This window comes from Cervus elaphus, chromosome 5 (genome assembly GCF_910594005.1).
Source record: "Cervus elaphus chromosome 5, mCerEla1.1, whole genome shotgun sequence".
In the NCBI taxonomy this organism is placed as follows: Eukaryota; Metazoa; Chordata; class Mammalia; order Artiodactyla; family Cervidae; genus Cervus; species Cervus elaphus.
The window spans coordinates 41,639,056-41,666,860 of NC_057819.1; the positions used below are offsets into that span (position 1 = coordinate 41,639,056).

Genomic DNA, 27,805 nt, shown 5'->3' on the forward strand with positions numbered 1-27,805 from the left:
CTATCATTGAACATCTGCTACTTTTAATTCATTAGAGGAAAAGAACCATGCTCATTTCAGTAACTTATTTTCATTATGCTCAAAGCAACTTACACATTTAATATTTAGTATTACCAGCTTTTTATTTTTTAAACCATTAAGAAAATTGAAGTATAATTTACAATGTTGTGTTAGTTTCAAGTGTACAATAGATTCAGTTATATATACACATTATGTATATATTTTTCAAATTATTTTCCATTATAGGTTATTATAACCTATTGAATATACTTCCTGGTGCTTTACAGGTCCTTGTTATTTCTCTCTTCTATATATGTTAATTCCAGACACCTAATTTATTCCCTCCTCCCTTCCCCTTTGGTAACCATGTTTGTTTTGTATGTCTGTGGGTCTGTTTTGCAAATAAGTTCATTTATATCATCTTTTCAGATTCCACATATTTACCTAATAGGATAATTTCTAGGTCCATCCATGTTGCTGCAAACGGCATTATTTCATTCTTTTTATGGCTGAGTAGTATTCCATGTATATATATCACATCTTTATTCATTCATCTATTGATAAATCATTTAGTTTGCTTCCATGTCTTGGCTATCGTAAACAATGCTGCTGAGAGTACTGGGGTACAGGTATCTTTGCAAATTAAAGTTTCCTCCTTACCAGCTTATTCTAATCCATAAACGCACAGTGTATATAGCCTTGCATACACTAACATGCCAGTGACATCTATTTCTAGCACTGTGTTGCACTTCTCAGTTATCAAAATGTAAATGGGCTACTTGGGTGAGGAGAGTCTGATTTATCTCAAGTTTTCAACAGAATAATTTCCCCCAGTACCAGTTCAATATATTAACTTTTGCTTTCTAGATCATAGGTGGGAGTAATGCGTTAGACTCTGCAGATTTCAAAGAAGGCAGGTAGAATCACTGTCAGGAAAACCTAAGTAACCATTAGCACCATAGTCAAAGTTTTAAAAAACTTGATCTGTAATCTGAATGGGTTCACTTTCTAATGAAGAGAAACTGTGCTAGTACTCACAGTATAGTCTTTATTTGGGAAACATAATGCCAACTTGAAGATGCTATCAAAAAAATTTTAAAAAGTTAAGAGAATAAAACTATTTAAAAAGATCACACACTACATTTTTATGTGAAATCTCATTTTACTCAGAAACACTATGGACGTTTAGGGAATGAAACAAAAAAACGAATACAGGGCATCAGACCAAAACTGTCCAAAGGTTAAGTCTATTTCAAGTAGAAGACAAAAACAGACAATTCAGCTGAACTTTGAACATTATGTGGGGGTTTAAGGTACTAACCTGTGCCCTTACAGCCCTCTGAAATCTACAGCTCCACGTCCACAAATTCAACCAAATGTGGACCATGAAGTCCTGTAGTATTTATTGCATATAGTAATACTGCATAAAAGTGGATTCACACAGTTCAAACCCTTGTTCAAAGGTCAATTGTATAACTTGAAAAGACCAGTGTGGTGTTTCCCAACTGTGCCTGATCATAAGCATTACCCAAGGGACTCCTTACAGTCTGAGACTCACTGGGTGAGTCTGGCTCACTGGGTGGCAGGTTTGGACTGGGGACCAAGAATTTGTATTTCAAGCACCTCGAGTGGTTCTAATAACCAGGAAGGTTGGGGAAACAGTGGTTAAGGGTGGGGCAGGGGGTGGACAGCAGCAATGCCAGTCACCACAGCTCCCACCCCCACACTCAGTGACTGCCCATCAACCTACCTAAGAATGAGAACACTCAACTGGAATTGAGGAACTGTCCATAGAACACTGTTTATTTCAAGTCCAAAACACAAAATTACTCATTTTTCTTAACAGACTGCATAATTTTTACTGCATGAATATTTAGGGTTTCTCTATTCACAAGTGTAGATTCACTACTTTAGGCTGAAATGATTCATTATATATATATATCTCTCTCTCTCAATATCAATTTACTCCAGAGGACACGTACTTTAACAAATCTGTTTAGAAAATATTTTACATAAAAACACACAAAAAGCATTTACCAACATTCTTCAGTTGTTGCAACCAGCCTTCAGCAAAGATTTGGCTGAAACTCATTTTCTACAAAACATTCCAAGACTGAATACAATAGAATGTAGTATTTTACATACTTTAGCTTATTATTACAATTAAAACTTCCTTTTTCTTTGATGGCTTCCGCATATATTATACTCATACCGCAGGAGAATTCTTCTAACTGGTGACTTATTAAATAAAATTGTCTTTTTTGGTATAACTTGTCTCCAATTAAGAACCTAAACAGTCATGATATGATGAAATCAAATAATGGACATACATAGGGCTTTTTAGTAAGAGCATTTTCGAACAGAATTTAAAACCTAACAGTATAATATCCTTTATTGTTTTGGGTTCAGTAACTACCATTGGAAGTGCTATTACCTCTAGTATAATCAGCTGGCATCAAAATATAAAGTAAAAATATGTACATTTTAATATATCAATTCTTACCTGAATAATCTCAGATCTCTTGAGAATGTTCCACAAAGTGGAATTTCTTCCTAAAGTTACAGTGAACGTGGTACAATGTGTACAACTTGGTTAACCAGTGCCTGCCTCTCATTCCAAGATTTTTCCTTATCTTGAATCAAATACACAATCTTGACTACCATATTATAATGCACTGGTTTACAGTTTGTATATAAAGTCCAACTCAAGCTTATTTTGGTTTATTGTACATGCTTTATTAAAATGGTACGGGTATTTACAGTATCTGCAGAGTCCCTTCCAAGGCGCTCTCACACGCACTCAGACACACCCACGCGACACCCACACTACAGCCCCATGCACCCACACCAGTGAGATGTGAGAGTCAAGACTCCTGAAATTAGGCAGCTGTTAGGGGACAGAGTTGTTGATTTGTTTTTCAATTTTTTTTTTTTTTGAAAAGAGAGAAGCATGGGGGAATGCATTTGGCCATTATAATGCTAATGAAGTTTGTGTATATTAACATATATATGGCAGTAACACTGAATATTCCTTTTACATTCTATATACACAGAATGACATCAAGGTTTTGCAGTCAACAGAATATTCCAACTTCAGTCTCAATGCTGCTTGTAGTGACTTCGGAATTCACATAGGGGCTTTCCCTAAAAATAATTCAAGTCTATGTAAGTGAAATAAGGCACAATTAATATTGATTGATCTAGGGGAAGGAAAGGGATAAAAACTAGTTTCAAATGATCTTGCTGTTGGGGAATTAGCTTTGACTTAAATCCACCTGAAATTCATTCTTCTAATTTCCAAAGATTTCTTAGAAATAAAGGTTTTCTTCTTTTCCCTGACAAAACCCAAAAAGAAAAGCTTGGGACTCACATTTACCATTTTAATGTGTCAGTAGCCTTAACTACTTGAATTTGGTGTGCACCCTCACCTCTCCTGCCCAGGTCTCCTCTCTACCTCACTGCTAAAACAAAACACAGCACATGAAACAGCAATTCCTTGCTGTTGTTTTTTTTTTTTTTTGAAGAGATTTCAAAAAAATCTCTTGTACACTCAAGTAGCAAATACATATCAGGTTGTCTTTGATTAAAAAAAAAAAAGGAAGGAAAAAAAAGGAGAAAGTAATCTTGTGACTCTCTTGCTCTTTAAAAATATCCCTGTCTCCTCCTTTTCAGGATGAAGCCCCACCAGACATTACAAATAACTGCAACAAACAAGTCTGGCAGCATACATAATGTCTAGTATTCGAATCTTCATAGTGAGACTCATGTAGCTTGTACAATCTGTTGAATGTTTTTTGCAGCAGGTGAACCAAACCCAAAGATGCTGGACATTCTGTGAAAGGGAGTAAGAATTGCAGTTCTGAAGGCCCCTGACTTTGGTTGTTTACAAAGTTCAATCCTGTTTATTGTGATCCTTGGTATCTTCTTCATCTGTATATTCTGATGGTTCTTCCCCTGGTTTTAGGAGTCTGCCTACATAATCATATTTTTCTGAAAGATACATCAAAAGAAAATCAGTAGCAATCAAATTTATTTCACGATTCCATTATACAGCAGGGAAGGTGTATGCTTCTTTTAGTCATAGAGAATAAGGTATGTTTTCCCTATCGTTTACCTTGTCCAGTCTTTTTATACTCATGTAAGGCTTGAACAAAAGAAAACAGGATCAGGGAACTTATAAAGCTTCGGACTTGTGCTTTGGAGGAGAGTATTCCATACAACCAGTTCTTAATCAAGGACACTGTCTCAGAATCACTTGGAGACATTTTAAAAATATATGTGAGTCCAGGACCCATGCCAGGCTCTTGGAATAGGTCTGATGACATGTACTTTGAAACTGGTTTACGTCTACTGTGCACCGAGTCTCAGAGCAGATCTTTAAACTTAATAACCCAAAGTAATTTTAATTAAATAAACAAGGTAGCAACACAGGGCATTTCCAACAGTGAGAAGATCTTAAAAAAGTTAATGGTGACTTTTCTGGGGTTGAAAAAGTAGGGAGAAAAATATGAGGTGGAAAATCACATGGAAAGTAAATCCAACCAGGAAATATTCTTGGGGAGAAAATGTGACACATGTAGTAGTCCCTAAGAAAACAAACCAAACGAACAGATGAAAATTCACTTGTTACTTATTATCTTGTGTTCTCTGAGGTCCTGCTATGTGACTCTCAGTAAATTATTTTTCTTTCTCCTATTAAACTCTCTTCTTAAATGTGACATCACTTGTTTTTATGTTACCATGTGTTTAATTTAGAACACTGTTATGTCCACTGTTATGTTCATGGTAATATTTAGTCATTTCTTGGTCAGGATTCTGAACTGAGTTTAAGTGAATTAACTGACAAATCAAGAGGATGAAATAGGAGGACTGCTTGGTCCAGCAGAACCAGTACAAGTGCCAAGAAGCCAGAAGAGATATTTCAAGGGATCCATAAGTCACATGGTAGCAGTCCAGAGTGTTCACTGAGGCAGTAAAAACTGATGTCACAAGCATATAATGAAGGAGAATGACATTTTTCCTTTATGGTTTGAAGGTAAGATCAATTAAATCATTTAAAAATAAACTAAAATTACAGTATCAGTAATCAATTCAGTTTTAAATATAAGCCTATGTTTAAAAAACTCTATCTTAATGAACAAGCCTTATAAGACTAAAGGTGTTACAACTTTTGTAAATTTTACAGTTTGTAACAAGTGAATTTTTAAATATGGATTTTATTAACATTAAGCACATGTAACAATCATTTTGATAGTTACCCATGCTTATCATCAAATAATGATGGCAATGAAAACAGATAGCATCCTTACGCTCTTAAAGAGTAATAAAATGGCATGTACTTTCTTTGGCCATAAATTTAGTATTTGTAAAGAACCCAATAAAATGAAGGTACCTTTAAACTGCATTTCCCATTCTCGAACACTCTCCATTTGTACAGCATTCAAATCTGAGAGATCATCATATTCATCTTTAAGTGCATCTTTATCTAGGCAAAATGTTGCCAGTCCTCTGGAGGCGTCCCTACCAGCAAATATTCCATATGGACCCGCTGGGGAAAAAAAAGAAATTATTTAGATTATCTAAAAATATTTTAGAATGTCTCAAAGGAAAATGTCAAATAAAAGAAACCTCATGACTCTTATCTGGTACTCAGTCTTAAATTTCAAAACATGCTCAGACACTAAACAGGATAAGAAGAAGAAATTTCTTAGAAATCCACCTTTTGACCAAAGTAAAGTTTTTCACTGAAAATTTAGATTTCAATTACTTTAGATACTAAAAAAAAAACTTAATTTAAAGATGAAGACTGTGATTAAAGATTAGAAAGAAGAGGAAGCTTAGAAGAGTTAGGTTTGGAAGCCAGTTTTCTTGAGGGGAAATGATGCCTTATTGATTACTGTTAATTAGTTGTGGCATCTAAAAATAATCAACAGAACATTGGCTGGATATATATATGGCTATAAGGACACAAAATAATTAGTGTATAGAATCAGGAACCACTTTGTCTAGGGAGGAATGGCTACCAGAAGCAAGTCATTCCCAAAGTGTGTCCTTGAGAGCAGCAACTCTCCTGCACATCTCTGGATCGTCAATGCTTACCACATGCCTGGCATAAAGTAGGAACAAAATAAACACATACTAACAGACAAAAATCCAAACCACGGAATTTTCTATATCAAGAATTTGCTTACATAAATTATAGTACATTACTTTAAGGAAACAGTACAAAGCTATCAAAAAGAATGAGGTAACTCTGTATGTACAGATGCACAAAGAAGTCCATGATACAGTAACTGAAAAAAGCAATTAGATTACACAGTATGATTCATTTAGTTATTTTTATTTTTTTTTCTTTTTTGGCTGCACTGTATGGCATGTGGGAACTTAAGTTCCTGGACCAGAGATCCAACCCGTGCCCTCTGCAGCATAGTCTTAACCACTGGGCCATCACAGAAGCCCATAGTATGACCTCCTCTGAACTAAAAAAGATACACATATATGCACATTTAACCCGTATTTGTATATGCATGAAAAAAGCACCAGGAAGAATACAAACCAAGTACTTAACAGTAGCAATGTTTCTGGGGAATGGAGAGGAAAGTTTTACTTCATTTAATTGGTTAAGCCTGCCTACTTATTTATTTATTTTTGGCCATGCCACACGGCTTGTGGGATCTTAGGTTCCCTGAGCAGGGATTGAACCTGGGCCCTCAGCAGTTAAGAGTCCTAGCCACTGGACGGCCAGAGGATTCCCAAGTCTGGCTATTTAAAAAACAATTTTTATAATATAAATCTCTTAAGAGTTAAGTTTTTCTTCATCTTAGTTTGTAGAACAGGCCATGTAAATTTTCCTGTTTAAAACGTTTTAAGAACCATGCGCTAATAAATAAGATTTACAAAATACATGATTTTATATATAAAAATTTCTTTCCTGAGTCTGAAAAGTTATCAATACATGACAAAATAAATCTAGAGAAAACAGTTTAAAAATCAAATTTGCTGGCTTAACTATTATGAACCAGCAACTATTATCAGTGGGCAGTGAAAAAGCTTACTGTCCATTTAACAGAGTGAAGTATTTTCTAATGAGAAGTACACAGTACAAAGAAAGGAAATTCCCTGATTTTTAAATGAGTAAAATAATGATTATACCCATATTCATATTTGAAAGCATTTAGGAAATTGATGGTTATGTCAGAAAAGCATCTATACCTTTAAGAAGAATATTCAAAAATTTCTAAACATTTATGAACCTTAGTTTGAACTACAGTAAGCACTGCACCATAAAGCTCACTGGGTTACTTAGGAAAACTAATGAGTTTTAGAAATGAGTTAGGAAAATTCATTCTCTAAAAGTTTATTGCATGGAACAAAAAAAGAGCCTTAGCAATAAATTTCAGGACCATTATTAGACAATAATATATTAACACAAAAATAAAGGTAATACTTCCAGTACTTTTTTATTCTGCTTTCCCATTCTTAAGTACTTTCTACCTTGCTCCTTAATATTAGGTGACTATCACAACTATTTCTAAATATGTCTTCTATAGAAGAAAATGGGACACTTCTTAAAACTTAGGTTCCCTGAGCAGGGATTGAACCTGGGCCCTCAGCAGTTAAGAGTCCTAGCCACTGGACGGCCAGAGGATTCCCAAGTCTGGCTATTTAAAAAACAATTTTTATAATATAAATCTCTTAAGAGTTAAGTTTTTCTTCATCTTAGTTTGTAGAGCAGGCCATGTAAATTTTCCTGTTTAAAATGTTTTAAGAACTATGCGCTAATAAATAAGATTTACAAAATACATGATTTTATATATAAAAATTTGACTTAAAACTGGTCAATATTTGTAACTTTCAAACACTGCCCATCATCTAAACTGACATTCAAAACGGTATTTATTTAAATGTTTAAGATAAAGAAATTTAGTACTAGTTACAGTAAATAGTAGTAAATTTCTACTTACAAAGTAAAATGTGAAGTTCTTTAATTGGAGTTAATTGTTTTGGAGAAACATTAACTTTTTTTCTTTTTTTAAATTTATAGTTAATTTACAATGCTCTGTTAGTTTCAAGTGTACAGCAAAGTAATTCTAAAAAAAATGTGGTTTTAAAAAGTATCTGTGTTTTAGACTCGTTTCCATGACGGCCAGCACGAGACGCCGAGTCCCGCCCCGGGTCCTTGTTTCCCTGTCCTTTCTCTATATCGTGCTGCGCTTAGTCGCTCAGTCTGTCCGACTCTCTGCGAGCCGGTGGACCGTAGCTCGCCAGGCTCCTCTGTCCATGGGGTTCTCCAGGCAAGAATCCTGGAGTGGGTTGCCATTTCCCTCTCCAAGGGATCTTCAGGACCCAGGGATTGAACCCAGGTCTCCTTATTGCAGGCAGTGAGCTACCAGGAAAACTTTTATACAGTAGTGTATATACATTAAGCCCAAACTCCTAATTTATTCTCCCCTCATCCCCTTGGGTAACCATAAATTTGTTTTCTATGTCTGTATTTGTTTCATAAGTAAGTCATCTGTATCATTTTTAAAGATTTCACACATAAGTGATATCATATGATATTTCTGTCTGACTTACTTCATTTATGATAATCCCCAGGCCCAATCATGTTGCTGCAAATGACATTATTTCTTCTTCTTTTTTAAAATGAGAAACATTGCTGTTTTTGACCAAGCCATGTGGCTTGCAAGACCCCAACCAGGGACTGAACCCCAGTGCCAGCAGTGAGAGCACTGAGTCCTAACCACTGGACTGCCAGGGAATTCCCAACATTAACTTTTAAAACTAAGCAAGTTAAAAAAAAAACAACAAAAAACCCAACACTAAAATTAAGCAAGAACAGCCCCGAGGGAAAGAAAAGTGGTCCACCTTAAAGCAGTTTAGTTTTTCTGTGGTATAACTCCACGTGGCAATGGCTGTTTTCAAGAGACGGAAAATATATATATATATATACATATAAAACACTAATATTTTCTTAAGAAACAATAATGACCAAAAAAATCTTAATGCTGACTGGACCAATGCTTACAAACTTAAAACAGTGATGAGTCAAACACAAAAGAAAAAATAAAACTGATTAAGGCTATAAAAAAACTACAAATAGAAAATGAGAATTTCAACTTTTTGAAGAATTTCCTAGCAATCTCACTTCCTTCTCATAGTATCACAAAGTAGAAGGGATAGTTTTGCCCTCCCTTCTTGGCAGATGAAAAGATGTAGAGGTATTCAATGACTTGCCTAAAATTATTAACAGAACCAACCACTTTTCTAACTACACCAAACACAGTACATCTTGAGAAAACACAGAGGACCCACAAACCCAAAGATGAAATGACAACCCTGAAAACTGGAGCATTTCACTCATCACAAAATTTCAGGGGAATGGCTATTTTAAAATACCTCTTAAAATGGAAGAACATTAACCAAAAAAAGCTGTAGAAATCAATAGCTTTTCTTAGCATTATGTTATATAATATTTACCTTCCTGGTCTACAAAATTCAATCTACTTGAGGATACTTCACCAACCTTAAAAACATCCAAATGGTAAAAAGGAGACGAAAAGATGATCACTATAAAAACAGAAGTCATAAGAACCTCCATCTTTAAGTATATGGATAACATACCAGTGTATTCTTTAGTAAAATTTCCTGCCAACTTCCCTAAGAGGGAATGCTGTTTTTTGGTTTGGATAACTTAAGAGTGAACTAGAGGCAACAGTTAATAATGCAAGCCTAATCCTAAACAAAATGATGTTCTGTTAACTATTGAAAAGAATGACCTCTCCACATATTTCGAATTTCCCACATGAAGCATTTAACTTCTGAAAAGGTCTTTTTGAAAATAGTTTTCTTTTTACTGTAATAGCATAAAGAATGTAATATTAAGACTAAGAACTAGAGATGGAAAAGGATGACCTGCTGAGAAAGGAGGATTTGAGGTCCAGTTAAAGTATATTCCTCTGCATCCCTAACACAATCAGAATCATACCTGAGAGTTCAGTAATACCTCCCCTTTCCACTACCCCCTTATTTAACTGACATATATGTTATGACTCTAATATTTTGGTGACTACTCTTGGCTATCCATAATACTATAACAACAGAGAGCTACCCAAGGAAAGCACATTTTAAAAGCTCTTAGGTCTTTTGGTATGGTATAATTTATAAAAAAAAAATTAAAAGGCTAGCTCATATAAACTAATCAGATTGTTTTAACTATTAAGGTTCATTTAAACATTAACATTTCAGTAACAATAGGAGAATTATACTCTTGCCTTCCAAAAAACTAAAATATAATGCTGATACAAAACTAGGTTTACTATTTCAAGAATATTCTTGCTACAAAAAATGAACCCAATTATTTAGCCAAGACAGATTCTTTAAAATGTATTTATAAAACAAATATTCTAGGACATCATTTTATAGATAAATCTTACTTCTATGATACTGTTAAATATACCAAAATGACATACTAGTTAGAATCCAGATTTCATTAAGTTTTAAGAGTTAACACAACTTACGATACAGATTTTTTTGAAGTTCAAAAATCAATAAATCTACCAGTTATTGCATCCTGAAACTGCTTACTATCATACAGTCAAATATAATGGAGTGACATATTTTTGATAAGGGAACAACATATGGTTATTGTAAAACACTAATTTAATGAGCAAAAAATTCCAGGAAAAAGTAAACATCTAAAATATGTAATAAATAATTTTCTACTAGGGTGATTATGTATCTATTAATACATTAGTATTTATGAAGAAAATTCCAGAATGAATATTTTAGTTATTTTCATGGTATAAAAACCATAGCGCTGAGAGATAAACTTTAATTCACTAAAAGTTAAACAGCCTAGTTTTCTGGCGTATTTTGACAATAGTCTTCTGTGATTATTAAAGCAAGTTAAAAAAAAAAATCTAATAATACTTGGTATAGGGCTTCCCAGGTGGCTCAGTGGTAAAGTATCCACCTGCCAATGTAGGAGATGCAGGTTTGATCCCAGGGTCAGGAAGATCCTTGGAGAAGGGAATGGCAAACCACTCCAGTATTCTTGCCTGGAAAATCCCACAGACAGAAGAGCTGAAGGCTACATCCCGTGGGGTCGCAAAGAGTCGGACACAACTGAGCACGTACGCACACTGAGTAACTTATTATTTATGGACCTAGGACAAATCAAACCATATATAAAAGTGATTAAATGAAATCCAACTAATACATCTTTTTTATGCTTGGTTCTAGGAACTCCCAGGACTTTTAGAGGGAAGGCAGCATGGTAAAACTGGAAGAATACCTCTTCCAAGCCAAGATACTTGGGTTTGTGGCCACACCCTACATTTGAGGCAAATTTTACATGCCTAAAATTGTAGAGGTCAAACTAGATAATCTCTTAACAACAAGTATTAGGGAAAAAAACTATTCTATAAATGGTGTTGCAATAACTGAATAGCCCCCTGTAAGAAAACAAAAACAAAAGTTGATGCTTACTTCACATCTTAAATAAATTCCAAATGTAACTAACCAAAATTCACTGAGAAAAAGAGAAATGTAAATTAAAATAATATTGAAATACTATTTTAACTTCTTAGATTGACAAAGATAAAAAAATTTTATATCAATTTTTGGCAAGAGAGTGAGAAATAGGCATTTTCATGTGAGTGTAAATTGGTCCAACATCTCTGGAGGGCAATTTAGAAAGAAGTATCCAAATTTAAAATGTCCATAACCTAAGACTCAGTAGTTTTACTTCTAGGAATTTATTTAATAGATGATTTTAGTAACATTTTGAAATGATACGTACATGATACCATGCTTCCCAGGTGGCTCAGTAGGTAAAGAATCTGCCTGTAATGCAGAAGGCACTGGCAGACATGGGTTCGATCCCTGGGTAGGAAAGTTCCCCTGGAGGAGGAAATGGCAACCCACTCTAGTATTCTTGCCTGGAGAATCCCATGGACAGAGAGGCCTGGTGGGCTACAGTCCATAGGATCACAAAGAGCTGGACATGACTAAAGCAACTGAGCATGCATGCATGTATGTAATAACAAGAGACTGGAAACAAATATTCATTAAAAGTGGACTATTAAATGATATATTCATAACAGAATTACACACACATTCCAAAAACTGAAAGAGTTCTTTCTAAACTGATACAAAAGGCGCTCAATATATTAAAATATTGTTAAAGGTTTGCATTGTTAAAAACTACGTTCATGGCATCCAGTCCTATCACTTCATGGGAAATAGATGGGGAAACAATGGAAACAGTGACAGACTATTTTTTTGGGCTCTAAAATCACTGCAGATGGCCACTGAAGCCATGAAATTAATAGATGTTTGCTCCTTGGAAGGAAAGTTATGACCAACCTAGACAGCATATTAAAAAGCATAGACATTACCTTGTCAACAAAGGTCTGTCTGGTCAAGGCTACGGTTTTTACAGTGGTCATGTATGGATGTGAGAGTTGGACTATACAGCTGAGCACCGAAGAATTGATGCTTTTGAACTGTGGTGTTGGAGAAGACTCTCGAGAGTCCCTTGGACTGCAACGAGATCCAATCAGTCCATCCTAAAGGAGATCAGTCCTGGGTGTTCATTGGAAGGACTGATGTTGAAGCTGAAACTCCAATACTTTGGCCACCTGATGCGAAGAGTTGACTCACTGGAAAAGACCCTGATGCTGGGAAAGGCAGGAGGAGAAGGGAACGACAGAGGATATGACGGCTGGATGGCATCACCAACTCAATGGACATGGGTTTGGGTAGACTCTGGGAGTTGGTGATGGACAGGGAGGCCTGGCGTGCTGTAGTTCATGGGGTCACAAAGAGTCGGACATGACTTATCGACTGAACTGGAACTGGATCTGTACTATAATTCCTGAATGAGGGCAGAAAGTGATTTTTTTTCTATCAATGACAAAACTATAGGACATACCTCACTAAAATGAAAACTGAACTCTGAACAAAAGTATGAGATGCAAGAAATGACAGTGAAAGAAGAAAATGGTAACTCTATTGGTAAATGTAAATGAAAATTGCCTATTTAAAAAAAGTTTATTATTCAGTTTGAGGGTAGTGTTTAAAAAACTACAGTAAAACTGTAAGTCTAATAGAAATAACATAGAAAATGGAGTGGGGAGGGATTAGAGTTAAAGCCTTCTAACCCAAGACCACAACATATGGCTGTGTACCATACAACTCCAGGGGACACCATTCACATCTGTCTACACTATTGTTTTGTATATTTAATATTAAGAAATACTCTGTCCAATGGCAGTAAAGTGTTTTAAAGTGACAGTTCTTTCTAATTTGTACAAAAATGTTTGGTTAACATTCATATATTGTTCAGAGTGACAATGCCTATGGAAAAAATTTAAGGAAAAGACTCTTGCCACCAAAAGAATACAAATAGAATGCATCCAAATTAGCAGGTAGATATGAAATAGAAACAAGACTACCAAACATAGACAACAGACTTCTGGCTTGTAAGGGATGGGTGGAATGGGGGTGGCAAAGGTCGGGAGTTTGGGATGAGCAGATACAAATTAGTATATAGAGAATGGATAAACAAAAGGTACTGCTATATAGCACTGGGAACTATATTTGATACCCTGTGAGAAATCACAAAGGAAAAGAATATGAAAAAGAATGTATGTATGTGTATAACTGGAACACCGTGCTGTACAGTAGAAATTAATACAACTGTAAATCAACAATACTAAAATGAAACAACAAATCAGTAGGGCAGAAAAAGTGGAATAAAAAAATCCATCTAAGAAAAAATGGTGGGAAAGAAGGCAAAGAAAAGTGGTCAGAGAAATTACTAAATAGGACAGTAGAAATAAATCTAAATATGCTAGTACGGACAAAAAATATAAACTGATTAAGTTGTTAAAAGACAGTACTGGCATTAAATTTAATTTTTAAAAATCCAGCTATGTTGTTTATAAAGAAAAAATAAAACACATTGCTTAAAAGGATGGAAAAAGAACTGCTGAGGTAATACTTATCAAATGAAGCCTGAAGTCAAATCTGAAAATCAGTAAGGGTGATAAGGATGTTTCTTCCTCTGTTGTTATCAGTCCTAGGTCTGGTTATTAGATAGCTTTAAAACAATGATACACCCAATCTTTGTAAGGCTGGTTCCTTCAGGTTTTTGCTTAATTATCAATCCCCACTTTCTTGACAAACCAATATAAATAAGTACTTCTTTTTACCATCTATTCCTAATAAATAAAGTCCTTTATTATAATCACATATTGAGTAATAGTTTATTATCTGTCCTTCTTAACAGAACATAAACTCCATGAGGGCTGGGAAGCACAAGTTTTGAAGACTCAGAGAATTACTCAAAACATTTATCTAGGCAACAGTGTGATGAAATCCAGGTTATTCCTTCTCAGAGTTGCTCTTGAAACAAAATGCTGGCTCTTGCACAGCAGTTGTTTAGTGATGTATCTCACAAGTATGCGGGGGTTGAGTGACCTATGCCACATGGTTGAAAGAACTATGAAAAGAACGTAAAAAGGGCTACCTCCAGATGTTAATCTACTCCTTTCCTTCAACCTGAATAACATCTTCTGGTCTCATACATGGTTTAAGCTATCCTTTTATACTTTGTGTTAGTATTTAACACAATTCCCTCTTTGACTAAAAACAATGGAATGATGTTGAACTCAGAGGAGCCAACCAACTAGGTACTGTAGAAATTTACTAGTAAAGGGAATTCCCTGCCAAGCCGGCGGTTATGACTTTGAACTTCCAATACAGGGGTGGGTCTGATCCCTGGTTGAGGAACTAAGATCCTATAAACCACATGGCACAGCCAAAAAAAAAAAAAAGAAATTAGTATAAATTTGAGCAGAGTATCAAAATTCATCAGAAAACTTAGCTGGTCCTTTTACCTGATTGGTAGGTAATGAATGTGCATGGGCATTAGACCTAACACAGACCCAGTTGGCTTCAAAACAAAAGTCTAGGATGAAAGCTGGATAGTGTCAATGGACACTCATGAAAGAATATGTTTGTCCATATGCTGCAACTCTTGCTTCAGCTGCAATTTTGCAAACTACAAATAAAATTAACATGTGGATATCAAGTTAAAAAAGGAGGAAGAACACATAAAAGGTGTATGAACTCCTTTTCCCCATCTCCTAAATATTAGGCATGTCATGGGGGTACTTCTTAGAAACTTTTTTCTTTCCAGTGGAATTTAAATGGTATATTGGAGAAATTACAGCTTTGTTATATGTCAAAAAAAACTCTACATGGAATAAAGGGGAAGCTATGTATCTTAATACCAGAAATGTGAATAAACTGTTAGAAAGGTCAGTTGTATAACTGTATATTTCCTGCCGTTATAAAGAATAAAAGCAAAAAGTTTTGCTAGAATCCCACTGCAGAAATATTACACCAAATTATTAATATTAATAGTTAAAATGATAGATGAGTCTTCCTCATCTATTATGATGCTGGAAACATGAAATTATATTATTTGTAATATAGTAGTAAGCATAGCCTGTGAAGCCAGTTAGACTGTGTTTGATTTCTAGCTTGGCCATTTACCAGATATGTAATTTTGGGCAAAATCTCTGAATTCAGTTTCCACATTTGTAAAATGGGAACATCACCTATCTCCTAGAGCTGTCTGGAAATTAAATGAGATAATAAGCCCCAAATGGGAGTTTCCTCCTCCTTCTACCCTAACCTCTAGAATCAGAACTCGATGGGAAGATGGAAATGCTCTATAAAGTGCACTGTTTGGGAACTTGAAATATGGCTCAAGTGACTGAGAAACTCAATTCATGTGGCTTGTGGCTACCATATTGAACATCACAACATAAAGCCATCGAAGTATGTTTCTCTGAGGCTTTAAATCCTTATGGGAACCAGGAGAGGGTATAAAAATAACAGATTCTCTATGTAAGTTTATCTCAGAATGCAGTTTATCTGAAATAGAGTAGACAGGCTTTGTGGTCAAATATATCCGGATTTGAATATCATGTCTGTGTGACCCAACCAATTTACTCCAAATTCCTAAACCTCAAGCTCTCTCTCTTAAAGATAGGGATGTTCACTAACCTCACTGAAGCATTGTGGAGATGACAAAATAATAGATGTGATGTAGTAGCTGCTTAACAAATCTGTTTCCTTTCTCCTCCCATATTTTTTGTTTCTTACATGATCACTTTCCTCACAAACTGGCCAAGTGCCTGAACTGTTACTAAACTTAATATTGACAAATGTAGTTAATGCCAATTGTTTCCCAATGTCTGTTTACTCCACTAAATTAAACTGCCAACATTTAATTTTTTAAGAACTCAAACTTTAAAAATTATGACTAAAAATAAAAATAACTTCAACACAGAAAAGCCTCACAAACAATCTTTTAACTCTAAAACCATTATTGAGAACTGGGAGTGGATATTGGCTAGACTCCCTAAACTCATTCTTTCAAGCTACAAAGTCTCATAGAAGGATTTTTACTTCTGAATTACTCTGCTACAAAATCCCTTAATTGATTTGAGGATAAAAAAATTAAAATAAAAACTGAATTTGTTTTATAGCCCGAAATCTTGCTTCAAGACTTCTGGGAAATGTTAGATCTCCTCTTAATGTGAAATATATTCCAAATCCATAAGCTGATCTGGCTAACTTTAAGGTTCCTTTCAATAAAAAAGTATTCCAAGTATCTGTTTAGGTTGTTCAAAACTACTTAGAATGAAATAATGGAGTGTCACTCTGCCTGTTCATCATGAAGAACCTGGAAATCAGTGAAAGCTAACCTAAAACTGAGTCCTCTGTTGTCATCTGAGGGGAACCCCCTCACTGGCTCGAGCCACACAAAGACTATCTATATTATAACGATGACTGTCATCTTAATTTAAAAATTTCTGTTGCAGAACATTTGCCACTGGGTGCTGCCAAACTGTGTCCATGGCTGTCTCTCTTAGCTATTTTCAGATAGTGGCAAGGCATTAATGTGTGAGGACTGATATGCTTCTTTGCACTAAACACTTGGTTGCTTCACTGTCCGTTTAGATAGGGGCTACAAAAGCAGAGTTTTTAGTTTGGGTAAGTTCTGTATTAAAAACCTAGACCTGTACACAATTTCTAATCACTGAATACATAATACTGTGTAAATTCTTGACTAAAAAAAAAATTTAATTTGGTCTGTTCGTTTAAATATTGTCCTTTGCCCCTACCCACATTCGCTAAGTAAACAAAAATGTATTAACTGTGTCAGCTGATATGAATGGGTAGACATCTGGTTTTCATTTTTATACAAGCAGCAAGTACTTTATAAGCTATCTGTGACTTGGTTGGATTGAATGTAAATATATACACAAAACACAAACAACTAAGAAATAGTTCAACATGCTTGTTGTTATCGGGTGTAGAATCTCCCATTTCTCTTCTTTAATCCAATTAACAAACAACAAACCAAAAACACTTCTAAAATATCTTCCAGACACTAAGCACAGAAATCATAAGTGTACAGTTGCAGGTGTCAATAAACATCATGAACTAACAGATTAAAGAGGAAACCAACTTGTTTTTAGATTTGCCAACCCCTTAAGACTTGGATGTCCTCTTCCAAATTAACAGGTCACTATAGGTCTCTAATTTTATTTACTTTTATTGTAGTAACTCCTTAAAAGCTCAGAATAACTACACAACCAGAATGTACAATGTTGCTCCATTTTATGGTATGCCAACAGGTTTCATGAGTCTGAACTGAAATGTCTGCTATAACTACATTGTTAAAGAAGGGTTTCTAAACCAACCACCTTACATACACAGTTCTCTGAAAGCAAAGCTTTAGAAACATTTAACTTGCAGAACTGGTGCATGGTGATATGAATTTATAGCTGTTTATAAAGTTCTTTCTTCTCAGTGAAAACAAAGTGATAATCAACGTGTATTTTCATACTTGCCTTCCTGCTACAAAAAAAAAAAAAAAAAAGAAGAAGAATCTGTACAAGCACGCCTGCTGGGTATATGAGTTCCACCTCCAAAACTCAGGGCGAATAACCTTGCCAGTATTTATTAGGATCTGCATTATGATCAGCCTCATCCCACATAGACTGTTAATCTTGGAAAACATCTCTGTATCAAAACCGGTTTTAAAAAAAAGTCACGGTGCTGCATATGGGACCGGATTCTAGAAGGTTGGGACTTGGAACTACGTGTACTTAAACGTGGCCTTATGGGGAGTAGTAGATAAGCGCTCTGTGGCGCGCGCACACACACACACACAAAAGTAAAGAAAGTTGTGAATTACAGGGCCTAAAATTTTAGGTCCCTACTTCAGAAATCTTCCTTCTTTCCTGCCCCCAACGATTCCAGAAACCAGAAAGCTCAGTAAAGGCTGAGGGCCAGCGTGACTGGCGACAACTAAAAGGATTTTGAAAAATTCAGCCCAAGAAAAGGCTGAGAAGAGAAATGGAATAGGAAAAAGATGAATATTCAGAGCTCATTGCTGGGGCGACACTGGGATCCGAATTCGAGGAGTAAACACCGGTGGGGCCCGCGGCTGGGGCGTGTGGGGGGCGGGCCATCTCAGGTGCGGCAGATACGGCTCGGGGGTCCAGATGTCGAGAAGGCTGGCAAACTAACCCGGTGCCCAGGGGCCTCCCCATCAGAAGGGGGTCGTGCTTGAGCTGCAGGGGGTCCTCCCCCTCCCCTTCCAACTCCTCCTCACCCGGGCCGTAGAACTTGCTGCCTTTGGTCACGTCGAAGACTTTCCCATTGACCGCAAGCAGGATGCGCGGGTTGCGAGACCCGTCGTACTGGCGCAGCTGCTCCAAGCTGAAGTCCCGCTTCTTCATACGAGGCAAAGAGGCAGCGGGGCTCTCTTCGCCCGCTCCGGCCCCGGCGCCCAGACCCCGCCGCCCCCAGCGCACCCACAGCCGGTAGGCCCCCAGCAGCACCAGCGCCACCAGCGCCACGTTCAGCAGCATCTCCCCGCCCACCGTCAGAAGCGCCAACGCCGTTGCCGACCAACCGCCCCCTTCTGCTGCCGCTCCCGCGCCTCCCGGGCTCTCGCTGCTACCGTCGCTGCTGCTCTCGCTGCCACTCCCCAGGGTGCCTAAATTCACGTCCCCATCACCCGCCGCCATCACTGCCCGCCAGCGCCTTCCTCCTCCTCCCCGCCCCCTGCCCTCCCCAACCCCACGGCCGGCCCCGCCCATATGGGGCTTCCTAGCCAATAACGTGAGGGTAGGGGGCGGGGTCAGGCCGGCTCCTGATTGGGTGTTTACGCGGTAACGTATTCTTGGATCTCTCCCTCAGCCGTCCTTTTGCTGGCCGCGCTCGCGTGCGACGCCCCGCCCACCTCGCCCCACACTTCCCTGCTCTCGCCTGTCTCCTTCTCTAGTTGAAGTACAAGAGGGGGGCGGGTCTGAAGTGAAGAGGCTGCGCCGGCCGCGCGCGCGCACAGGCGGGGCGAGGCTACGGCGCGTGCGCGGGTTCCGGGGCGCCACGAGCTCTACTTTCCTCCGCAAACCCTCTGGGAGGCACGGCCTGCCCAGTCCTCTGGCTGTGCGCATGCGCTCACGGACCCCGCCCCTTCCCTGGTATCGGTTTGCGTCCGCCCGCTCCCGCTTCTTCGCCCACGCTGCGCTTCAGAGCCTCATGTTCGCTGAGGCGGCTGCTGAGGCGGCCTCTCGGACACCTTTCCGAGGGTGCGGACTAGTGGTTAGAGAGAAGCTGCGACATAGTTTTAACCGCTTCGCGCCCCGAAAAGGGGTGTCTTTTCTCCCATGGGCGCCGTCACGCCTGTCCAGACGCCCGGAGCGTGGGCGCGCAGGCAAAGCTACGGCCCAGAAGTTTTGGCGACGAGCTGGAGTCGCCTGGCGCCGAGAGTGTGCACGGAACTCGCACTGGGATTGTTTGGCGAAAGGAATCTACCTGCTGTCTTCGAGGACACCGAGTAGCCACTCCCCAGTGGTTTTGGCCAAGGCTGCTCCTGTAGAATTTTCTTTCACATTTTCATTGGGGCAGTAGGGAAGTGCATAGGGTGAGGTGGGCCTTCGGTTCGCTTGTTTAACTTAATCTACAGTTTCTTTTCATCTACCTAGGTCTTGTAGTCTTTTAACCTTTCGAGTCCTTAAAACTTCGGCGTAAATGTCACCTCTGAACCCTTACAGTGAGCGCCTCACCTCACGCTCTGAACTCCTTTGTTGTGCTCCCTCTCGCTCTAGCTTGTTTTGTGTCACTAGTTCCCCCACCCCTACCGCCTCGCTGTAAACTGCCCTCGTGGTGAATGAGGTGTGTCAAGGGAGTAACAGTTTTCATTTAATCTGGAGGAACTTGCGGAGTGGAGGAGAGATGCGGGCAAACTGGAGCGTATGGTATGCTAATTAGGGAAACAGCAAGAGGTCCATTTTGGCTTTAAGGACCGCAGAGGAGCGAAGTCTGGAAAACTAAGCTTGTAATCGTAGTATCATGGGATTGGCTTGGACTTTATAGGAGGAGTTTCAGCAGATGCTGAAGGGAAAGTGACAGGATCAAAACTCTTCTGTAGAGCGATTATCTACTAGGATAGGTGTGAAGGGTTGGAGTGGGGAAAAAGATCTTCTTGACCCGGGAAGTTTCCTCGTAGAGGAAACCAGCCATAGAAAATTCTTAAAGGAATGACTGGCTGTATTCCAATGAAACTTTATGGACACTGAAATTTTCATTTGATACAATTTTAGATACCATGAAATAAGTTTTCAATCACTTAAAAGTGTAAAAAACTGTTTCTTAAAACCTTCCAGAGGTGTAAATTTTAATTCCCTGGCGGCTCAGAAGGTAAAGAGTCTGCCCGCAATGCGGGAGAACCAGGTTCTATCCCTGGGTCAGGAAGATTCCCTGGAGAATGGCAACCCACCCCAGTATTCTTGCCTGGAAAATCCCATGGACAGAGGAGCCTGGCAGGCTACAGTCCATGGGGTCGCAAAGAGTCGGACAAGACTGAAGCGACTTCACGTCTTCATTCTCCCAGTGTAGTTAATAGTGCCCACTTTCGCTTTAAAAAACAGTCTAGATTGGAGGATTACTCCCCCTTGTTCACTCTGCCTCAAGAAAATACCTCTCAAGCAGGGGTTCAGCCCATGGACTGCTTTTATAACTCGGAAGTGAAGTCGCTATGAGGCAAAATTGAGTACCTACGACCGAACACCTGAAATGTTAATGACTGGCCCTTTACATTCCCGCACTTCCTGCCACTTCCTGCACAAATACCTTAGCCTAGTAACTGATTTCCCATTCTTTTCCCCACTCCAACCCTTCACACCTATCCTAGTAGATAATCGCTCTACAGAAGAGTTTTGATCCTGTCACTTTCCCTTCAGCTGAAACTCCTCCTATAAAGTCCAAGCCAATCCCATGATACTACGATTACAAGCTTAGTTTTCCAGGCTTCGCTCCTCTGCGGTCCTTAAAGCCAAAATGGACCTCTTGCTGTTTCCCTAATTAGCATACCATACGCTCCAGTTTGCCCGCATCTCTCCTCCACTCCGCAAGTTCCTCCAGATTAAATGAAAACTGTTACTCCCTTGACACACCTCATTCACCACGAGGGCAGTTTACAGCGAGGCGGTAGGGGTGGGGGAACTAGTGACACAAAACAAGCTAGAGCGAGAGGGAGCACAACAAAGGAGTTCAGAGCGTGAGGTGAGGCGCTCACTGTAAGGGTTCAGAGGTGACATTTACGCCGAAGTTTTAAGGACTCGAAAGGTTAAAAGACTACAAGACCTAGGTAGATGAAAAGAAACTGTAGATTAAGTTAAACAAGCGAACCGAAGGCCCACCTCACCCTATGCACTTCCCTACTGCCCCAATGAAAATGTGAAAGAAAATTCTACAGGAGCAGCCTTGGCCAAAACCACTGGGGAGTGGCTACTCGGTGTCCTCGAAGACAGCAGGTAGATTCCTTTCGCCAAACAATCCCAGTGCGAGTTCCGTGCACACTCTCGGCGCCAGGCGACTCCAGCTCGTCGCCAAAACTTCTGGGCCGTAGCTTTGCCTGCGCGCCCACGCTCCGGGCGTCTGGACAGGCGTGACGGCGCCCATGGGAGAAAAGACACCCCTTTTCGGGGCGCGAAGCGGTTAAAACTATGTCGCAGCTTCTCACTAACCACGCTGGGAGAATAGGAGTAAAACTGTCCTCATGTAGTCATCATAAGGTTAGAGGTTAAGCGAAATCAAAGCCACCTTAGAACCTGGTAAAAAGGATGTGGTGCCAATGATGGAAACAGGGAACTTGGGAAGAAACTGGTTTTTGGAGGAAGATGACTGTAGCAGTCCCAGGTGTTACATTACATGGTTCATACAACATCAGCCCGGACAGAAATCTCCCCAGAGGCTTCATAGCAGGTCATTCCTTATTATCTTATTTTTCCAAAATTAGGGTATTAGCTAGTTTCTATACCAGTTACTGATAAGGAGCATAGGATTACCATGATTTATTAGTGTTTTTTTGGCTTTTCACTGTTCTTACACAGAACTGTAGACATTTAGCATCTCTGGTTCCTTCCTACTGAATGTCAGTAGCAACCCCAGACATTGTGACACGAAAAAAAAAAGCAACCAATCCAAACCAAAAAACTCTTTTCCTCCATCCCCCACACACCCCCTCAAGAGATGATACTGGTTAAGAACCACTGGCTTAGACCAATCGGAATTTATTTTGGAACTGAGTTATGTGTGTATAGATTTTTTTTGTTTGTTTGTTTTCGATTGGTTTGGAGGGAAGAGAGGAGTCAAACGGTATTGAAGTTACATTGTCAAGGAAATGGCAGGGAGAGGGAATGTTGAATAGCTAAGTAACATTGTCTGCCATGAGAATTAAACATTTTCTTTTATATTCTTGATAAATACCTCAGTTTTACACTTGAAACCTTTCTCTTTTTTCTTTTCATTTTTAGGTCTCCCCCCCCACCCCGCCCCCACAGGAAAATATCTCTCCCAGTAGGATACTCTTGTTTTGAATACTGCAATAGCTTTCAGACTGGAGGCCTGCTCTGTCTTTCCCTCCATTCCTACATGGACTAGTCATGTATACGGATTTTCCTTTACTCCTTTATCTCCAGTGCTGCTCAACCTAACTCAGAAATTCTGTTGGCACACTAAATCCACAAATGGCTTCCCTGCCTTTCCCTTACAGATATAATCCACTGCTTACTGATTAACTTGTCATCTCTATGGAAGATGTATCTCTTTAAGCTTGACCCCTCTCTGTGAGGTATTAGTACTAACCAACAAATGTTTCTGTTTCTTTTCTCAGACACATAGCCAACTTGCATCTCCCTACTCCTTTGAACTCAGCATGGCCACTGAAACGTGATTGAAGTGATCTGTGTCACTTGCAAGCAAAAGTGATTAATATAGGAACCTGTGCACAGTTTCCCATGTCTCCTTTTGGCATAGTGATGGAATGTTTTAGTTATGTATTGATGCATAACAAACCATCCCAAATCTTAGTGACTTAAAACCATAACCATTTCATAATCTCTCTTGGTTTTGTGGGTTGAATGGGCTCATGGGCAGTTGTCTCATCTTGCTTGGGGTCTCTCATGTGGTTCCAGCCAGGTATTGTTGGGCTGGAGTAATTTGGAGGCGTGACAGGGATGCTCGAATGACTGAGCCTTTCTTTTCCCAGTGTTATTCCAGGGCCTCACTTCACATGGCTTCTCCTGCAGAGTAGACTTCTTACATGGTGGCTCAAGGCTCTTCAAAACTGCAAAAGCTTTCAGATTCTTCCAGTCTATTTCTAAAACTTAGGTGTGGAAATAACTCATTCTGTTGGTTAAGGTTGTCACAGGGCCAACTTAGTTTCAAGGGGAGGGGAAATAAAGTCCACTTCTTGATGGGGACTTGGGAGAAGAGTGACAAAGAATTTGTAGCCTTATTTAGTCTACCACCCTAACAGTGTTCCACATGGTGGCTGCTTTCGTCAGCTAGGGTCTGAGAGTCAGAACAAAGTGGAAAAGAGTCCTTAGTTAACACACATGGTTGTATGAGTGAGAAATATGTTTCTGCTATTCTAAGTCACTGAGATATTTGGGGTTGTTTGGTAGCAAATGAAGACTGATCTAATACAAAAATTGGTACTGGATGTAGAGCACTGCTGTTACAAAAACCTAAAATATATGGCATTGACATATATGAATATGTTACAAATGTTGGTGGTTGGTTGTTAGGCAGCATCCAGCTCTGATGCACTAAGGAATCTCTCAGCAAACGTAGCTTAGAAATTTGAGCTGAATAAATATTTCTTAAATAAGAGAGACTGTTTCTTATAATTCTGTTCTATTTCTCTATTTTAGGAGAAAACACTTCTTTCCCACATCAGATGTTTCTTGAAGTATGGAGGGGGTGCCACTAACATAACACTTGATACTTTATTCCAGCACTTCTAGCAAGTTTCCTGATGTGTAAGTTTGGCATGTGCAGCGCACCTTCCTGTCTCTTTTCTCATGGGAGCCAGGCCGCCCACAGAAAGTATGCTTCCTACCCTGCTGCTTCGTACCACAAGTTTTACAGTGGTTTGTCCATGCCGAGGGTGGCCTGCCCAGGCCAAGGGAGGCTTGGGATAAGCTTAATAGTTTAAGTGCTCTGGGGGAAGGGAAACTTCAGGCTGGAGCTAAGTTCACTGGCAAGAAGTGATAAAATCTGTTATTTGAACTTTAGTTCACAAGAGCAAGAGAGTTAAAAAGTTGGACATTAATAATTTTGGACTTTAACATGAAGTCAGTCCTGATTACTTTGGGCTATAATTCAGCAGAACAAGATAATGTAATTTCTGAGCTTTTCATTTCTTGCTGGAAAATTCATATTGGGAGGAGATCATAATCAGATTGAAGGCATCTTTTTGGCTCTTAATTTTTAGACTGTTTTTATGTTACTGTTTGATCTTGTTCCAGCAATGTTGAACAAGATGGTGGGACATAATTTGAGGTGGCAATAGAACAGGTTGTGAATTACAGCTCCCATGTACAGAATAACATGGGAGCTCATTTAATTGGTGTATTGTTCTGACCCAGTCAGGGCGTTCTGACAACAAAACCTACACTTTATCAGTGGCCCCATGAGATTCCACAAAAGAAGTGAAATTTAGTACTGAAGTGGTCTTATGAAGATGGGAGCAGGACTACCCCAACTGACTGCTGACTTCTTACCCAAGGGAGCTAACCATATCCCAAGGTAATCTCAGTGGGTAAGCTGAAAGGGTTAAGTGAATGATCTTCGTACATTTATACTAACATACCACCCAAAATAATTTTTAGCTTAACATGTAAGTTTTGTCCTAAGTGGCAAAAAATGTAATTTCTGGTATAATGTAAATATGACTATTTTAAAGTAAAAAGCTTTATGTTATTTAAAAATGCATTTAGTGAAATTAAATCCAATAGAAATTGAATACACACATCTCCATTTTTACAGAAATTTTGCATTCTCTGTTTTTGGGGGTAGTGCTTTGCTATGGGATCTTAATTTCCCCACCAAGGATTGAACCAGTGCCCCCTGCATTGGGAGTACAGAGTCTTAAGTACTGGACTGCCAGAGAAGTCCCTACATTATCCTTTCTTTTTTCTCTTTTAATTTGTATGTTTATTTTACTTCCCCACAGAAGTCTTAAAAATATATTTTATGCTCAAATGTATTTTATTGCCTACCCTGTCATTTTTTTAGGTGATTACAAAGTTGTTTATAATTTTGTAAAAGTTTCAAAAGTTTCTAAAATTTGTTTTGGATTGAGTTATTATTATAATTATTAGTAATACATAATTGTAATATGTTTCAGTAATATGTAATTAGTAATACTTAATTACATTACAGATTTTTCCAAATAATTATTAAAGAGCTAAAATTTTGTTGGAAATATATCTCCCAATGAAATGGATGTAGCTCCACTTTTCCGGTTAGTTCCTGAATGTAATTTTCTGGTGTGCTGTGTGCTCAGTTGTGTCTGACTCTTTGTGACCCTATGAATTGTAGCCTGCCAGGCTCCTCTGTCTATGGGGATTCTCCAGGCAGGAATACTGGAGTGGGTTGCCATTTCCACCTCCAGGCGATCTTCCAGACCCAGAGATCGAACTTTTGTCTCCTGCATTGCAAGCAGATTCTTTACTGCTGAGCCACTTGGGAAACCCGATTTTCTGCTAGGACACAGAATATGAAAACATATTGGGGGACTATTACAAAAGATAAATAAATTATTGTTGTTCAGTGCATTATTTACAACAGTGTTTGGGTAAAAAAATGAGTATAGACTTACTGTATTCAATAATCTTCAGATGAAAACTAGTGAAAATATTTTCTCCCATGAGTCTGAATAATTGTTCAAAAAGCACTGCAAAACATTAATGTATCTGTGATATATGTTCCTTTTATATGTAATGTTGATCTGTTGGAAGGAAATTTGGAATTTTTTAACATCCTTTTCCTTGAAATTATCTGAAATATGCAGTTGAGACACAGGAGAAAGACACAGAGTTCTCTCTCATTATTGAGTAGATGTCCCTTGTAACTGATTGATATATCCCAGAATGTTTTCCACATATCTTTCATTTTTGAATTCTGAGAGAGATATATGGAGCATGAAACTTTACTGTGAGTTTGTTACCCATAGGGCTCCTTCAGTATTCCTTTTTGTTATCTCAACAGTTTTCTTTAACACTATCAGGGAATGGAAGAGGAAATGGCATTAGACAAAAATGACCATAACTTCTGCTACTCATATATCTGAACTCAGAACATTCCAGCCCAGACCAAAATATTCAGTTTCTAGTGCCATGCTTTTTTCTTAATAGAAATGTATTTAAGATAAGGAAAAGAAAGTCAAGAAATCTCCTTGCTGCTTATGATGCATTGATTAAAGTAAACATTGACATCAGTATTCAGAATTATTCCTTTGTTTGGTGCCTTTGAAGCTTTTTGCACATGGGAGCAATTTGTCATAGTAGGACCTGGGGTGGGTGAGAGGATGCCTGTCTTTTATAAGTGAGGAAAGAATGATTTTAAAATGGAACTAGAAAAACTGAATTGAAATGACATCTCAACCTCACTAATGTTTTAGACAACTCAATTTTAGGAAAGAGTAGGTGAAAGTTGATAATATTATCTGTGCTTGTATTCCCCTTGGAAAGTAGAATCCCAGGGTAGACTTATTCCAATTTGTAGATTACTAGGTTAAGAGAATGGAGAAGGCAATGGCAACCCACTCCAGTACTCTTGCCTGGAAAATGGCCTGGATGAAGGAGCCTGGTAGGCTGCAGTCCATGGAGTCAAGAAGAGTTGGACACGACTAAATGACTTCACTTTCACTTTTCACTTTCATGCATTGGAGAAGGAAATGGCAACCCACTTCAGTGTTCTTGCCTGGAGAATCCCAGGGATGGGGGAGCCTGATAGGCTGCCGTCTATGGGGTCGCACAAAGTCGGACACGACTGAAGCGACTTAGCAGCAGCAAGTTAAGAGAATAAAATTATGGGGGAGTGTGGTGTAAGTTGTGGGTTTTATTAACATCCTGGCATCTTGGGCCAGCCCTTCCTCTTTCCTATTGAGTAAGATGCTAGTGAGGAACTGGGTGAGAAAGGTCAGCCCTTTGGCTAGTCTTAATCTTGGGGCCAGGCTACCAGGAATCATGACTTCTAGTATGTTCCTTTTTGCTGCAGAATTTATAAAGACAGATCTTTGGAGTAGGTGGGGAGGAGAGTTTCTCTCATTCTGCTCTACCAGTCAGCAACTCCACTGTAAATCTGCCTTGTCCTAGGGATCAGTGTTGGAAGGCCCACTGGTGCCATCTTGCCT

General features: G+C 38.7%; 1 protein-coding gene across 1 annotated transcript; it reads right to left on the bottom strand.

The window, feature by feature from the left end:
• Positions 1 to 1,776: 1,776 nt before the first annotated feature.
• On the bottom strand, positions 1,777 to 19,527 carry PGRMC2 (progesterone receptor membrane component 2). Its single transcript, XM_043902409.1, has 3 exons — positions 18,707 to 19,527; positions 5,393 to 5,548; positions 1,777 to 3,990 (listed from the first exon to the last, which is right to left on the bottom strand). The coding sequence occupies exons 1-3, from the start codon at positions 19,194 to 19,196 to the stop codon at positions 3,893 to 3,895; spliced, it is 744 nt and encodes a 247-aa protein (XP_043758344.1). The 5' UTR covers positions 19,197 to 19,527; the 3' UTR covers positions 1,777 to 3,892.
• Positions 19,528 to 27,805: the final 8,278 nt, after the last annotated feature.

Coding starts and splice junctions, on each gene's coding strand:
- PGRMC2 (XM_043902409.1), bottom strand. CDS start 19,196: ATGGGCGGGGCCGGCCGTGGGGTTGGGGAGGGCAGGGGGCGGGGAGGA. Junction 5,549..18,706: donor CAGCAAGTTCTACGGCCCGG/GTGAGGAGGAGT, acceptor TTTTTTCCCCAG/CGGGTCCATATGGAATATTT. Junction 3,991..5,392: donor ATGGGAAATGCAGTTTAAAG/GTACCTTCATTT, acceptor TGTATCTTTCAG/AAAAATATGATTATGTAGGC.